Source organism: Xiphophorus maculatus, chromosome 9 (genome assembly GCF_002775205.1).
Source record: "Xiphophorus maculatus strain JP 163 A chromosome 9, X_maculatus-5.0-male, whole genome shotgun sequence".
Taxonomy (NCBI): domain Eukaryota; kingdom Metazoa; phylum Chordata; class Actinopteri; order Cyprinodontiformes; family Poeciliidae; genus Xiphophorus; species Xiphophorus maculatus.
The window spans coordinates 4491550-4507188 of NC_036451.1; the positions used below are offsets into that span (position 1 = coordinate 4491550).

Consider the following 15639-nt stretch of genomic DNA (forward strand, 5'->3'; position numbering starts at 1 on the left):
CTGTCGGCTAATGTGCGGTCTGTCAGGTTTTGAAAATGGGCCGACAATCGGCTGACAGCTCTAAGATCGTGTCTTGTGCGCTGGGCTTTACACTAAGGAAATGAGGAAGGGAGGAGTCAGTGGAGAGCACCGGAGTTGAGCCTTTTTTCATTCGGTGTCATTAGCTGAAAGAGAAAAAGGTCGGAAGAGACGATAATGCCGATAATTAAAATGACGTCGGTAGTTTTAATTTATCGTACGATTAATCGATTTATCGTTTATCGCGACAGGCCTACACTCAGCCAACTCTTTCCTGCTCCAACTTCTTTATGATGCTGGGTTTTCTTTTGGCCACGTCAAGATACCAAGTTTGCATTTGAGATCAATGTTAAAAATAAGCTGTTGGCTCAGCATTGTCCTTCCTGTCATAACAACATTGTGAAATTCAGAGGTCTACAAAACCACAAACATTGACTGAAGTGTTGTGATAAGTTCCTTTCATGCAGCACCACGAGCAGAACATGCTAGGCATGCATCTCTTCAGCTGAAGAAGAAACATAACTAAATCTGAAGTCTTGTAATACTTTCCTCATAAAATAAGCTGAATTGTAAAGACTACGGTGATTTTTATTAATTTTTTGTGGTCAGCCTTGATTTGTAACTGTACTGAAGTCTAAAGATGACTGAACTTGGCATCGTCTTTCTTGGCAGCACAACACAGAGGAATCTTACACTTTAAATTACTGCCTGTATTAGGAGTTTACAAGCATACACTTGATTTAAAATGAATCATTACAATACCTGAGTAAATGCAGGTTTCCTGGTACAATGTTGATCACCATGGCACACCTGTTCGTCTGTTTTCCTATTAAGGATTGCTCTTAAGTAACTGTTCCAGCTTGTGTGTCTTTCCAGGACTTGGTCCGTAATGTTGACAGTCCTGGTCCACGTGCTCCTGATGCTGCTTGGTGAGTTTCCAGTTTCCAGTGTTATGTTGTTGGATGTTTTCTTAAATCTTATTTGTGTTTTTTGAATGAAGAACTCTGCACTTATATGTGGAGTACAGAAGTCAGAATCGGCATTCACCATTTTTAAGATTTGATCTTATATTGAAACATCATGTCCATGTGTTTTTTGCATTCAGTCACATCAGAACCCTTAGTAACAGGGTCACACCTCTGCTACATCTTATAATGATGTGGTCTTATGGTTTAAGTTTAGCAAGAGAGAGGATTTTAGCAATCATTCATTATCTGGTAAAATAGACCAACTGGATTCTCGGGGTTAGGTTGCACCATTTATCATCTGAATTATTTTCTTATAAAATGAATCATGTTTTATGTCTTAAATTCTTCAAACTTCGCTGTTTTGAAGGGAAAAAAAACTCTTTACAGATTTCCTCTGTTCAGTCTGACTAAATTTGGGCTTCTCTGTAAAGAACCAACAATAATTTTATTCTCCAGATGTGCAAAACTACTTGATAATGAAATGGATGTGCTAACATACATATGAAACTGAACATTGAAAAAATTATTAAGGGGTGCTGTGGTGGCGCAAGGGCAAAGCACAACCCACGTATTGAGGCTTTAGTCGTCATGCCGGTGATCGCACGATCGACTCCTGGTCTGGCGACATTTGCCGCATGTCTTTCCCCTTTTCTCATTACCCTCTTTCCTGTCAAACTACTTTCAAATAAAGGCCACTAGAGCCAAGAAAACCTTGAAAAAGACACAAAAAAAGTATTATACTTTTTTTTTACCATGAAAAATTGAAGAATCAACTTGAACTTTAAACAAGATTTCAGTGAGAAGTAAATGTAGAACTACTTTGTGGTCAACAATGTGACATGAGTGAGTGGTAATAATGGTTTTTATTAAATTGACAGGATGAAAAAAACATCACACTCTGTTCTTCAGAATGACTCATCTTGCAACCTGTGTTTTGCCCGTTTGAATCCTCTTGCTGTTCATCTCAGTCGTTGGGCTAGACACTTGTCACACTGCCCCAGGGCAGCTGTGGCTACAATGTATCTTCCCAACATCAGGGTGTGAATGACTGAATGAAGCATAAAGTCTTTTGGTCTGGATAAAATGCTATTCAAAATACAAGCCGTTCCCCAATCATTTAGAATGCAAACTTATAAGTATGGCATGACAGAAATACAATGTTTGGAAATATGTTGGAGATGAAATGAAAATAAGTATACAGACAAATTCTAAAACTGTCTTTGATTTCAGTTTACATATTCTTTACTAGTAGAATTTTGACATAGGTTATACAATAAATAAAAATATATACCTTGACCTTTTGAGATGACCTAATCTTTTAAAATATAAAAAGCCACCAACTATTTATTATTTTTTTGAAAACAGTTGACCCTTTTTACTCTCCTTTCTCTCTGTGTTTAGCTGTTCAGTGTTTGCGACCTGAAGCTCTCGTTCATTCAGGCGCCCTGGACGTCCCCTGGCAGGATGAGGTGTGCTGCGACTCACCTACTGCCAACGCTTATATGGAAGAAGGGACAAGTCAGTCTGATTTAAACCTCCCACTGTCTCCACGCTGCAAATTTAGGAGCTCCTCAGCTGAATCAAAACCTCTAGTCTCTCTAGGCGGTAAGAGTTTATGTTCAAAATGTTGTCTGTTTGTGTGGCAGTGAATGAAATGTTCCAGTAAGAGTATATGATGCCATGGACTTAACAAGGCTCACAGCATCAGGGTCTCCATTGTGCATAAAAGTAGGCTTGAAGTATTTTGTACATGTATTTATTGACTGTTTAACACTAAGCCTACCTCAGGTGTTATTTTAATCTCATCTGGCCACAGCACACAGTTGTACGTACCCTCCTCCATGAACACAAACACAAATAACCACAAGTAATGTTAACCTCTTCTTTTCTACACATTCATTCTTTATTCATGTCAAACCCTCATAAAACTACTAAAAAGCTCAATTTTAATCTGATCTGACCAAACAATATGTTTCAGTTAAAGCCCCAGTATAATTTAATAAATGCCGCATCTTTCTATTTGTGATAGTAAGACAAAAAAAAAGGCATGCCTCCCAAACAATTTGTCAGCAAAGAGTGGATTAGCAAAAATATTCTCAGTGGAACATTTTACAACTGCTAAAAAAAAATGCATTTATTGCAAAGTTTGTACCAAGGCTGTAAGAAAGTTTAGAAAATGATGAAAGTGAGTTCACAATTTAAAAGAAATGATCTTGTGAAGAGAAACTAACTTGTTGTTCTGTTTCTGACTGCAACATCAAAGTGTGGTGTGATCAACATGCTGTGCTGGCAGGCACAGGCAGGTTTTGGATGATTATATGTTGAACAGACTTAACTAGCAAGTCAAATGACTCTTTTTTTAGTCTTTGATTGAAATGTTCCAAACATCAACCTGACATGACCTCTTTGGACTATTACTTGTTCTTTCTTTAGGTCTGTAGTAAAAAAAAAAAGTAAAATAAATACATTTACACTGAAAGCACTGTTTGGTTGCTTGAAGTGTAGAGGAGATAGGAAGGTTCAGTGAGTTTACACAAGAGACAGGAATCCATTCAGTTGAGTCATAATTATGAAATACTCAGCTCATTTTGCATGTGGTGGTGGAGAAGCTTGTGGGTTTTCTTCACATTGGTCTGTAAAAAGCCGTGATGCACAAGAGCTCAGAGTTTAATGGGGAACAATTAAAGCCTCTCATTGTGTGTCTACATGCTTCCTCAGACCCATAAACGGTTTGGGCTAACAGGTGAACTTACACACCAGGAACAGGGATCACAGGAGAGAATTTACCGGGAGTCAAGATCCCATCTTTACATAATTTACATCTAAGCAGCAATAAAATCTGCTGCTTAGATGTAAGCAGCTGGTTAAAATGTTAATGGTTAAAATGTCTATGTTACAGCTTTTTAAAAGTTGAAAGTTCCCATCTATGTTCCCTGGAGAATGTAGATCCTTTCCTATGTTTCCAAATCCTGCATGTTTAATAACAGTAACAGCTGAAAAGAAAAACATTCCTGTGTTCCGGCATGTCTTGACATCTCTTTGTTTTAAGCACTTCATCCACAGGAGTTGACTTTGTCTTAGTTACAATGTTAGTGTCCCAACTGCACTAAATGTAAGACTTGTACTTACATTTAATGTGAGAAAAGACTCATATTTCTATGTAAGATTTAGATGTATTGCAAATTGGACAAATACATCAACTTTTATCAGGATAGGATTACTATGTACAGTTTATTATATAAATGTGCAAACATTTTTGGCTTAAGCCTTAGAATCAGTCAAAAGTCATAGTATTGAGTCACCACCTGACTGAGCCTTCTCTTGGATATTTGCTGTATCTGCAATTATCATTCAGCTGGCAACAAGTTATTTAATGTTGGTACGTTGAGTAACTTCTCATTTCTTCTCAGATTTCAACATGTTTGCTGTTTTTTTTTAAAGAAATCTTAAGCTACAGGTCACAAAGGGGTAATATGTAAATGTGGTTTCTTGTCAGGCACTTGTTTGGACATACTGTGCAGATTTGATGAACCCTGGTCAAATTTAACTTGTGATCTTAAGTTCAGTGGCCTGTCATCTGGTATAATGAAGCCCAGTTGTTTGGCAGTCAGCCTCCAGCAGATGTAAGTATAAACTTGTGTTCTGGTTTTGAGAGTGCCTGAATGTGTACTTGTTTGTGGTTGAGGGTTTCCTGACTGCTCACAGCTGTTTACTTTGGTCAGTGATGGGGAAGATGTGAGGTATAACACTGGTTTCAGGCTTCTATAGTGGCGTGAACAAAGAAACTAAATCACTGCACAGTTAACCAACCTCATACAGTGTGGAATATGATGCACAGCTGCTAAGAGTGCTATTTTATTTTTATTTTCTTTCATTTTTAAAACATTTCAAATTACTCACAGCAAGGAAGATATTTTGTTGTCACATGATTTGAAATGTTCCTATCAAAATTAACTTTTTTTCATGTATTTGCCACCTGTCAGGCTTAAGAGAACATTTAGTTTGTAACATCTTCAACTTTCTTTGATCAAAGTCCTCCTAATAAAATTTGCTCCTCTCTCCAGTTCTCTGGAAAACGACACAGATTACCATGCATCTGAACATAAGGCTGTGTGTGACGCAGAGGATTCACTCATGTGCTCAATTCATCTCAATTCAACAAGAATCTTTGCTGTTCGGCTAACGGTCAATGTCTCCAATGTTTTGGCTCCACCAGTTTTGCTGAAAATTTCTCCCAGATCTGGTAAGGAAGAAAAACAAATAAACAAAAAGTGTGTTGTATCATTTGTTTGACAGATAAATGTTTTTTTAACTAATACTGGTTTAGATTCAGTGAATGGGATAAGGTTCATTTTTTGAATCAGTAAACAAATTGACACACTAAATCACACCAATGAGGTGAACATTATGACCCGTACCTTAATATTTCGATAGTCCACTGTTTTCCTACCAGAATAGCACCAACTCATCAAGGAATGGACTCCACTTCTTTGGCATTTTGGGCTTCAGCAGCTTGTCTTTTTGATCAGGTTACAGGGCACAGCCTCTGATCCCCACATACACACACAGTCACTTTTCCCACTTTGGACCACCTTAGATTCTAAGCATTGAAATGAGCCCCAGCTATTTTTCTTGCTTCTAACATCAACTTTGAGAACAAAAAAAATGCTTTAGTTCTTCCACTTGAAAAGGGGATAATCGGTGTTATTCACAGTAAAGTTTCAGGGTCTTCAGAAGATGATAAAAGTATGTGTATGTCGGTGATCTAAGTATGTGGATTCCATATATTATCTCTTTACCACTTAGCCATACATCATACATAATAGATTTAATCAAGGGGAGCTGCACAGTGCTTGTGTGTTTGTCCAACCTGACAATTGCAAAATATGAATCCTTTACCAATTGGTAATTAATAAGATTTTCATGGGACTTATTTTATCTGAAGGGGTTGATGTACTGAGTAGACTCTCTTTGTAAAAGGGAAAGTTGAGAAATCGTGCCTCGAAGCAGAAGCGTACTTAAAAACTAAAGCTCATTCTTGCTATTTTGAATGTACAACCATGTTTCTTTATGTTCATTACTGTAAAGGATCAAAGCGGGATGTTCCCAGCAATGATCCTTTTTCAAAGGTCAAGAGCTTCGAGGTTATGTTCCAAGCTTAAACCTTTTGTGTTTGGACTGCTGATGTTTTTTCTTGTGGAGCATTCACCCTATAAGCACTGAATCAGGACAGATAAAGTTGCAGGCGTGATTGGAATACAGCTGCCTGGTGATAGCCTTGGGCATTTCCAAGTGCATGGCCACAATGAAGCGGCGAGATCTACACAGTGATGAACAAAGACTTAACATGCACTGTTTGTTCAAGCAGTCAGCTTCAATTATTTATATATATATATATATATATATATATATATACATATATACTGCTCAAAAAAATAAAGGGAACACTTAAACAACACAATATAACTCCAAGTAAATCAAACTTCTGTGAAATCAAACTGTCCACTTAAGAAGCAACACTGATTGACAATCAATTTCACCTGCTGTTGTGCAAATGGAACTTTGTACAGAACAAAGTATTCAATGAGAATATTTCTTTCATTCAGATCTAGGATGTGTTATTTGAGTGTTCCCCTTATTTTTTTGAGCAGTATATATATATATATATATATACATAAGTGTGTATTAAATATTAAATGTATTATATATTAAAAACATTTCTTTTTAAAGATTTTACACCTAAGACTAAGCAGCTTACAGTTTTTTGTTGAACCTTAATCAGAAAATACATATACGGGTTCTCTGCATATTAAAGCATAAACAGTGATTTTGATAGCGCAAGGATGAAATTCACCCTCTTGATGTTGTCCAATTTGGTGGTTTTAGGATAGATAATCCAAAATTGTGCACTTTTGTTAAGCTTGACATACCTGACTAAAGCAGCAAGTCTTAGTACAACATTCAACTACCTTTTAGGTAGTTGATGCGCCAAACACTAATTCAGCAACTCTGGACTGAGCATCACAATACAACCTTCATCTTTCTACTTTATAACTTATTAAGTATTTGTGGCTGCAGCAAACTAGATTGAGAATTAAAAAAAAAATCTTGATGCCTATTCATCCAGGTGCTGGTGTCTAGCTCAATCTGGATATCTTTACCTATAAAATGTGTATATGTTTTGAACAAGTTTGGATACTTTGCTTTCAGTATTGCATATTGCATGTTTTTCTAATGTTTTGCAGACCTAATGCTGGTATATGTATTTTACTGCCTCTGTGATCTTTGTCTACTTCTTTTTATTGTCCGTGACAATACTTTTCTTCTGCTTTTTAGTAAATATCACTTGATTAAAGTGCAGAAAATTACCATCAGTAAGCAAAACACATTTCTCACTCCCACCTTTTTACCACTTTTGTTTTTATCAACATGCCCTCTGCTGAAACATCCCCATCATGCCTTTTAAATATATGTGAAATGTTGTCATGGAAACAAATGCTTAGCTTAGGCCTATGGGTGAGTGATTTTTTCCCCCCTGTGCCTTATTAAAAGCCTGTTGAATTAGCTATTACTACAGCAGAATAAATGAGACAAACAACTGCTGCATGGCACACAGTATGCAGATTCTGTGAAATTAGGATTATTAAAATATGAGGGACAAAAGTCTCATGTGGAGCTGAATTATCCTGCATTTGAGAAGGCAATAACATTGCATCTACTAAGATTGCATGTAAAAATGAACCTGTTGGGTGGAAAAGGGCTTTCCCATTACTAATATTTGAGTTGTCTGGAGAAGACACACTAGTTATGTGTTAAGATCAAGGTCCATGTCGATATACAGTGGGTCTCAAATGTGTAAACACCTAGCAACCATTTACTGCTAGGTTTTTGTGATCTGAAACATTTTCCACCATGAATGTGACAACTATCCTTTATAATCAACTAAAAATGTATAAAAAAAGATAGGAAAAAAACAAATGGAAATTAAATTATATATACAGTGAAAAATAGTTTTAGTTTTGAATAGGATTATATGTGTTTATATGTATTTCATAGTAAGGTGTTTGGAATATGTTGATTTAAATGTAATTGATATTGTCAATGCAGTATTCAGCAATAGTTTTTCTATTGAATATTTGAATATTTCTGATGTTGTGCATGTCTGCTCTGTGTGACAATGGGATTTTTATTTATTTATTATGTCAGTGTACGCAGAACTGTGAGTGTGGAAATACGAGGCACTTGCTCTCTAAATTCAAATCCAACCTTTGAATAATGTGAAGCTGAGTTATTCGGCCTCATTAAGTTGTTGTTCAAAGCGTGTTTAACGTCCGTGCACTGATTCTTAAATGCTAAAAGATAATAGCAAGTCTTTCATGTTAGTACAGCAATATAGGTAAACAATTATGGTAAAAAATGGTAAATGGACTGAACTTATATAGCGCTTTTCCAGTCATTTTGACCACTCAAAGCGCTTTACACTAGAATCACATTCACCCAGTCGCACTCACAAACACACACATTTATACACCGATACGCAGATCAGTAGGCAATTTGGGGTTAAGTGCCTTGCCCAGAGGCACATCGACATGTGGCAGGAGGAAGCTGGAATCGAACCTACAACCTTCCGATCGCAAGACGACTACTCTACCAAAGAGCCACAGTCGCCCCACCGCTTAGATTATGACATCTTATGACCACAAAGATTATGACATCTTTGTACAGATACGCTTTCATAGAGTTTTCAACATTATGCTCTTTATATCCTTTTTTATTTATTTATTTTACAGTGAAACCAAGTCCCCCATTCAACCTGTCACACATTCAAACTGTGGAGGGAGATCTCATTCTCAGGTGGAAAGAACCATTAGACTTTAGTGATAATTTACTGGCCTATGAAATCCGATATTCCCATGAAAATACCAACAAGAACACCCACAAAAACTGGCAGGTGGGTAGTCATTTAGTGAAATGTAGTTTTACGTGGATGTATGTCCTTGATCATCCTCTCTACTTTTTTCCAGGTGGTGTCTGCACTTGAACAGCTCAATGTTTCACTGGAGTTGAAACCCTTACTGAAGTACACCATCCAGGTCCGCTGCACCACCCAAACTCAGCCTGTACTGTGGAGCGACTGGAGCGACCCCTACCATATTTACCTGAACAGTGAGGACTGCTAGTTTTTTTTTCTGTAGATTAGTTTCATTTTAATATACTTTTTTTTTCCTTAAGCATTCATACCCCTTGAACTTTTTGAGTTATGTTGGAACCAAAACTAGTAATTCTGACTGTTGGGATCTGAAATACCTGCACTTTGTTTCCAATTATAATAGCTCTCATACACACAGATATTAATATGATTCTGTACAGAAGTTTACATACAATTATGGACATTAATGTTACATTCATTTTGAGTTTTTTATCGAATCATTTGAACTGCTCTTTTTACAGAATGGAGAAACTATGAAGTATACAATTTCAATGTTTACTAAGAACTGGAACTGCATATTTGAATGTACTGTGGATTTTCTGCACACATTGTCAAACATTTGCATACAGACTCAAATTTAAAGAAACAACCCTTAGGTACAGGCAAGAGACTAAGGGCTTTTGGTGTGACTTGAACTTGCTTTTTAAAACTAAAATAAAAAATTTGTTTGGCTCCAGCAGTCTCTGGGGATGTTGATGTCCATGTGAAGCAGTCAAAATGCATCAACTGACCATATGTCATCATTTATTATGTAATTTCTGAACTATTGCTTATTACCTGGAGCATTTTAAGAAAAATTTGAATCATTCAGAAGCATTTCACAGTGTCATGCACTCTACATCATGTATAATAGATTTATCTTGGCATTTGTATTTATGTTGCATCAATGTTTTGGTGCACATACCTGGTTGATGTGCAATCAGTTGAATTACTGCAAGTGGAGACAACAGGTAAAATGTTAAATGCAACTGCTTAACTCAATGAGCCATAAACATAAAAACTACCAGTATATGTTTTACTAGTGGAAAACTACTGCCTTGTGCTATCCTGGACTAAATGAACATGTTTCATGTAGACACAGAACTCTATGCACCCCATATTGAGTTGCTATGCAACAGAGTTAATGCTTTGCATCATTATGTTATTTCATGTTTACTGCCACTCGGTTCAACAGATGTTTGACAACACTTAAAGATATCAACACAAACAGGTGTTTCATGCAAATCATAATTCTCAGTCAGTACAAAGCAAAGCAAAACAAAACAGAAAACTGACAATGTGATGACAGATCTGTATCAGTTGTCTGTAGAACAGCAACCACAGGCAGGTGTGGCAGGGAATCCAATACTTCATCAATTACCGGGTCAACCTAGCGGCTGCAGCCTGCCTACATGGAGAGAGCTGAACATCTTCTTTAACTTTTTCTGAGGAAAGGCTAACAAAGGCTACACAACATCGAACAACCCACAGCAACAGGACCCTCCTTGTAGAGGAGCATGAAATGAGTCTTTAGATTCTTCAACCGCTTACTTGCTCTGACTGCTGCTCCTTTCTGCCTGAAATCCCACACCGATCCCTTACCTAAGAAACTAAACATTTCTGGATTCAATGACTACAAATCAAAGGGGATGAAGTGTTTTAAAAAACTGGTCTGGGATCGTATTACAGCAAGTCCTCCAAAAACTCTGTTCATCCTCACTAAAATGACTGGAGAAGCTCAGTTTATTCCCGCTAGAACCACTGACCGACAGGAGATATGAGCGAATTAAGCTCTTTTCTTATAAAGAAAGTGTCCTGACATTTGTCAAAAGTTCTCTGGGGTGCTGTGGTCGCACAGGGGTTAAGAACAACCCACATAAGACCAGTACTAAGCGCTCAAGGGCTAAGCCTTAGGACTAAGCACAAGCACTTAGTCCTTGATGCGGCTGTCGCAGGTTTGATTCCCGGCCTGGTAACCTTTGCCACATGTCTTCCCCCTTCGCTCATTACCCACTTTCCTGTCAATTCACTATCAAATAAAGGCCACTAGAGCCAATAAAACCTTTAAAAAAGTTCTCTAATCCACTTAGTTCTTGAATTCACCAATTAATTGTTCCATTTCATGACAACTGTGGCTTTTCCAGACTCCATACTTTCCATAATGCTGTTGAAATCTGTAAATCCATTGTGAATTTATATGCATGCATAATAAACAAACATAGAAATTCTGAATTTCCCTTTCTTGACATGTAAAATGTGTAACAGCTTATTGCATCTTGTATTAGTTCACATTTTCAGGGCAAAATTACACTTATGAAAAGCTTAAAATATATATTTTACATTTTTCCCTGTGTGCAGATGTGAGCTATATCCCTCAACAGGTAGTGGCACGAGCTGGTGATAATGTAACGGTTTATTGTGTGCTAAACGGCCAGAGCGCCAACGCAAATACGGCCATGTGGTCCCTCAACCGAATGGTGCCGCTTGATCCCAGGTTGTATCATCCTGTCAACCAGCGGGTAAGAAAAAGCACTCTGTATCAAATTCTTTTAAGGTTGGATTTATTTATGTTTTTTACTATTTAAACAACACAGTCTGAACATGACATGTATCTTTCTGGATATGTATTGTTTTACATATTTTAAATCTAACATAGGTCAGCCAAATCACATTCACAGCTTCAGAGACTGGGTTGTATGACCTACTGACCTGCACACAGGAGTGGAATATTCCTTATAGCAAGATCTATGTGGAAGGTGAGTTTTGTTACAGCAATAAAAAGTTGAACTGAATTATATTGACTTATTCTACCCTAAATCATGGATGTCCTGTTCCAGTCTTCAAAAAGTTAGGGTTAATGTCCTGCCATCTTTAGATGTGTCTCTGCTCCAGTACAACTGACTTAAATGGTCCAAATACCTTCTCATCATGTGATAAATTTCACAGAGGTCTGCTAGTGAAACATCATTTGATGCAGATTTTTAACCAGAGAAATAACTGAAACATGCGGGATAGAAGCCCTTAAGGACTGACTTTGGACACCACTAATAACCTGTTACTAGAAGGCAGTGATCTGCAGAAGCACAAGGAAAGCATTCGGTAGTTGAACAACCTAATTAATCTAATTGCAGTATATTTGTCTGTGAATTAATCTGCTGTTGTGTTGTGTGTTTCAGGAGGTTTCATCAACATCACGTGTGTAACCAACGGTGACATTGACACTATGACCTGCAGATGGGAGAATAAAGAGTGGGAAAAAGTCAAATTGCGGTCCAAGTACTGATGCATTTTAAAACACTCTATGTTCTTTGCAGTGACCTTTGTTTTTACAAGTGGCAGTGGTGGACAGAGGTGGTCCTAACCTGTTTGGCGCCGTAGTTGTTGGTCCACCACCACATGTGGAATAAATGGTCTCATTGGAATCAAACTATTTATAGCACAGAATTTTTATCCCATGCAAATATGTTATTTTTTACTTTAAAATGTCCAGCAGAAATTTTAGTGGAAAATTCAACCTTTAAAATTTCACCTATGAAAATTTGCCTGCGAATGAGCTGACCTTCTCATGACACAAGCCAGCACAGAGAGAGGCTTTTAGTCTGTCAAACTGCAACCCTTTGACCATACTACAGTTACCTTGTTAGCACAGCTAACTGTTAACAGTCACACCACTGGCGCAACGCACTGGTGTCACTTGCAGTCCATCTTGCTGCTCCTGTACTAATAAAGTTTCTTATAAACAAAATCAGACCACTACGCTGCATAAAATAATGTTAAGCCTTATTTTTCTTTTGTGTGTCTTTGTTTATGGCACAGGAGTGCTGAGATGTCATGTGACGAGATGGAGGAAAGGGTGAGAGGTGGCGAGGACGTTGGTGAGATGGGACATGAATGCATGCCAGTCAAATCTACAGAGAAAGTCTGCACTTTCCACCCTTTGAAGATGAATTGCTACAAACTGTGGCTTGAATTGCATCAAGGTCCCATCAGGTGCAAACCTGTCTATGTGTCACCCATAAATCATGGTAAGGAAGAGGTGTTGAAATCTGTATTTTGTAAAAGTCTATTTAGTATATTGTGAAGTTGCGAGCTTGTAATAATGCAATATTTTATATCATCACAAAAGTTTAGTTATATTTTTAGAATAAAATTTTCTAAGTTGAGTACTTTTGGAATATGTGAAATGATAAAACACTAAAAGCTATTACAGCAATTTGCTCTCGGCAACAAATTGAAAACCAGCAAAAAGGAGGAGTTGAATGTGAAACGCATCCGTTCTTGCATGTATTCCTCCCTCCCTGGACTTGACATTTTTTCTTAATTCAAAACTTGACTACTGCCACACATTGATGGTGGACTTTTGCCATCAGTGCCTATTAAACTGGCAAAGTAAAGTTACTAAGCACTTCAAAATTTTAAATATAGAAAAGCATGACATTTTGACATGAAAAATATGAATGAAAACACCTATGATTGAGCTATAAAATTTCCTTTGTAAAGTGCTATAGCTTAATGGTTTTACATTTTCATTTCGATTTTATGCAAAGCTGGTTTTATTTGATACTTTGTTTATATCCTACAATATAAATTTATGATTCTTTTTCAGTTTTACGAGATAGAGTATCTCTGTGCTTCTTCCCACTCGATCTGCAGTAAAACCTTACCCTCCCACTGATGTGATGGCGCTGAGCCGGAGCAGTGGGATCCTGAGGGTAACTTGGAAACCGCCTTCTCTGCCGGTCGAAGGCCTGCAGTGTCAGTTTCGGTACTACTTACTCGGTGTTTTAGAGAAATGGAAGGTGAGCTTTTCATACTCTTTCACCAACAGAACCTTTGCATAATATTTGATATGGTGTCCTGTTGTTAGCAGTTCTTAAAAATGTATTATTATTAAGTAAAAATAAGGTTAGAGAAACCTGATTGGAAAAATCTTGTTACCACTTTTTTGCTGTGGAAGCAAATTTTAGATCCAACCAACAATTTTAAAGCTGGAAAAAAAAGTAAACAAATGTATTAAATAATCTCTAAATTTTGTCAAATGACAAAGCATAATCCTTTGTCATTCTTCAGTTATTTGTCATCATCATTTTGAGGAAACCTTTTTCCAGTTAAATGATTGAAAATTCTTCCTGGAAATTGGACACATGCCATGAATTGTGCTCTCTTCCTGATTTACCGTACACTCATTTCCTCTCAGACCTTTGGGAAACAGAAGGAGTACATAGACAGAAGACAACTTTGAATTGAAAATTTCATTCCTAAGACCAGAGCAGCTAAAGCAATTACGTTTTGTTTGTCCAGTAGTTAGTCTGCAGGCTTACAGTCCAGAAAAACATTATGTATCTTTATGGGAATGTACAAAAATCCTATTGGTACTGATTTGTATAACCTGTTTAATTGATATACATGTATTCAATGAGCAAACACCTTTTCCAGTTGTTAGAAATGTTTCTGGTTTTCCAGAAACCATGAAAAATATATATTTATATAAATCTCTGCAGTTTGAGAAGCCTGTGTGGGTTTCCTGGGCCGAGGTTGAGGTACCAGACATGTGCCAGATCTACGTGGTTCAAGTACGCTGCATGCACACCAGTGGGATCGGATACTGGAGTGAATGGAGTGAGTCTGTCCACTCCACCGCTCAAAACAGCAGAGGTAAACCCGATTCACTGCTGAACTCAACTCTACGTAACATTTCCATTTTAATATAATAGCATTTGATGATAAAACAGGATTCAAATTAAGCAGCACAAGCAAAGGACTCAACAACAAAACGAAACAAAAACTGCAATCAGATATTTTGATCAGATTTGTAATTTGCTATTGCTACTTTAGGTGATTCTCTAGAAGCAGCAAAAGAGTATCTTTATTTTCTGCAGAAACAGAAAATCTCTCTGTTTCATTAAAAATCTACATACACAGTAAAGTCCTCCAGAAACTACCGTATTTCCAATTTACTCATTTTTAAAGCCTAATTATAGCTCTGTAACTTTTTTCTTCACTTTTTTTGCCCAACTGGAAATAACAGTGTGGCATAAAACAAAATGTTGAATTGTTTTCTAAGAGTAAGGTGTAACTCATCCTCAACACAGTTTGTGTGTTTCTACTCTATGGAGGTCAGACACTTAAAAACTCCACAATTAAATCCACAGTCGGAAAGCAGTGGCAGTGGATAGGCGAAGGTCATACACAGGCTCGCAAATGTTGTTATACTTAACAAGAGAGTTTGACAGGAATCTGTGGTTCCTGTCAAGGCTAAGGAGTAAAATGTCCTTAGCCTCTTATATTACCATTCAGAATGATTAGTGCACTAAATGGTTTGTTACAAAGTATGTTTCCTCGAGAGGTTTACTTTACCTGTGAGATTTCGAATGGTCGGCCAACATTTCCACATCCATAGACAGAATTAAAACAGTTATGGTTTGTGATGTGCAATGGAACTTGGCTGGGCTCATTCATCTCATTATGAGTCACCCTTTCCATCGGTGTTTATACCCTCATCAGTCTCTCCTCCAGGGCTAGATTGTCTTATTTACCTTGCCAAGGTCATTCCAACAGTATTTTCATGACAGAGTAAAGTATATGACCCAGTCTCTTTCAACTTTGATTTCTGCTTGCCCCTCGTCAGATCAAGTTTGCTGTTGTGTTCCCGATCCTGGACCTCTTGTCCCCTCATACTTCCTT

General features: G+C 37.3%; 1 protein-coding gene across 3 annotated transcripts in view; it reads left to right on the forward strand.

Annotated features, from left to right (window-relative positions):
- lepr (leptin receptor) overlaps positions 1 to 15639 on the forward strand; it is a 42633-nt gene that overhangs the window by 16652 nt on the left and 10342 nt on the right. For 2 of the 3 annotated variants that reach the window (XM_023339558.1, XM_023339557.1), the window contains 12 exons: positions 895 to 947; positions 2388 to 2591; positions 4483 to 4609; positions 5051 to 5229; positions 8777 to 8937; positions 9011 to 9152; positions 11314 to 11474; positions 11612 to 11711; positions 12132 to 12231; positions 12772 to 12980; positions 13609 to 13754; positions 14457 to 14610. In XM_023339558.1, coding sequence (XP_023195326.1) covers positions 908 to 947; positions 2388 to 2591; positions 4483 to 4609; positions 5051 to 5229; positions 8777 to 8937; positions 9011 to 9152; positions 11314 to 11474; positions 11612 to 11711; positions 12132 to 12231; positions 12772 to 12980; positions 13609 to 13754; positions 14457 to 14610 — 1723 coding nt within the window. In that variant the 5' untranslated portion in view covers positions 895 to 907. The remainder of the gene's footprint in view (positions 1 to 894; positions 948 to 2387; positions 2592 to 4482; positions 4610 to 5050; positions 5230 to 8776; positions 8938 to 9010; positions 9153 to 11313; positions 11475 to 11611; positions 11712 to 12131; positions 12232 to 12771; positions 12981 to 13608; positions 13755 to 14456; positions 14611 to 15639) is intronic. The other variant, XM_023339559.1, reaches the window with a different exon arrangement.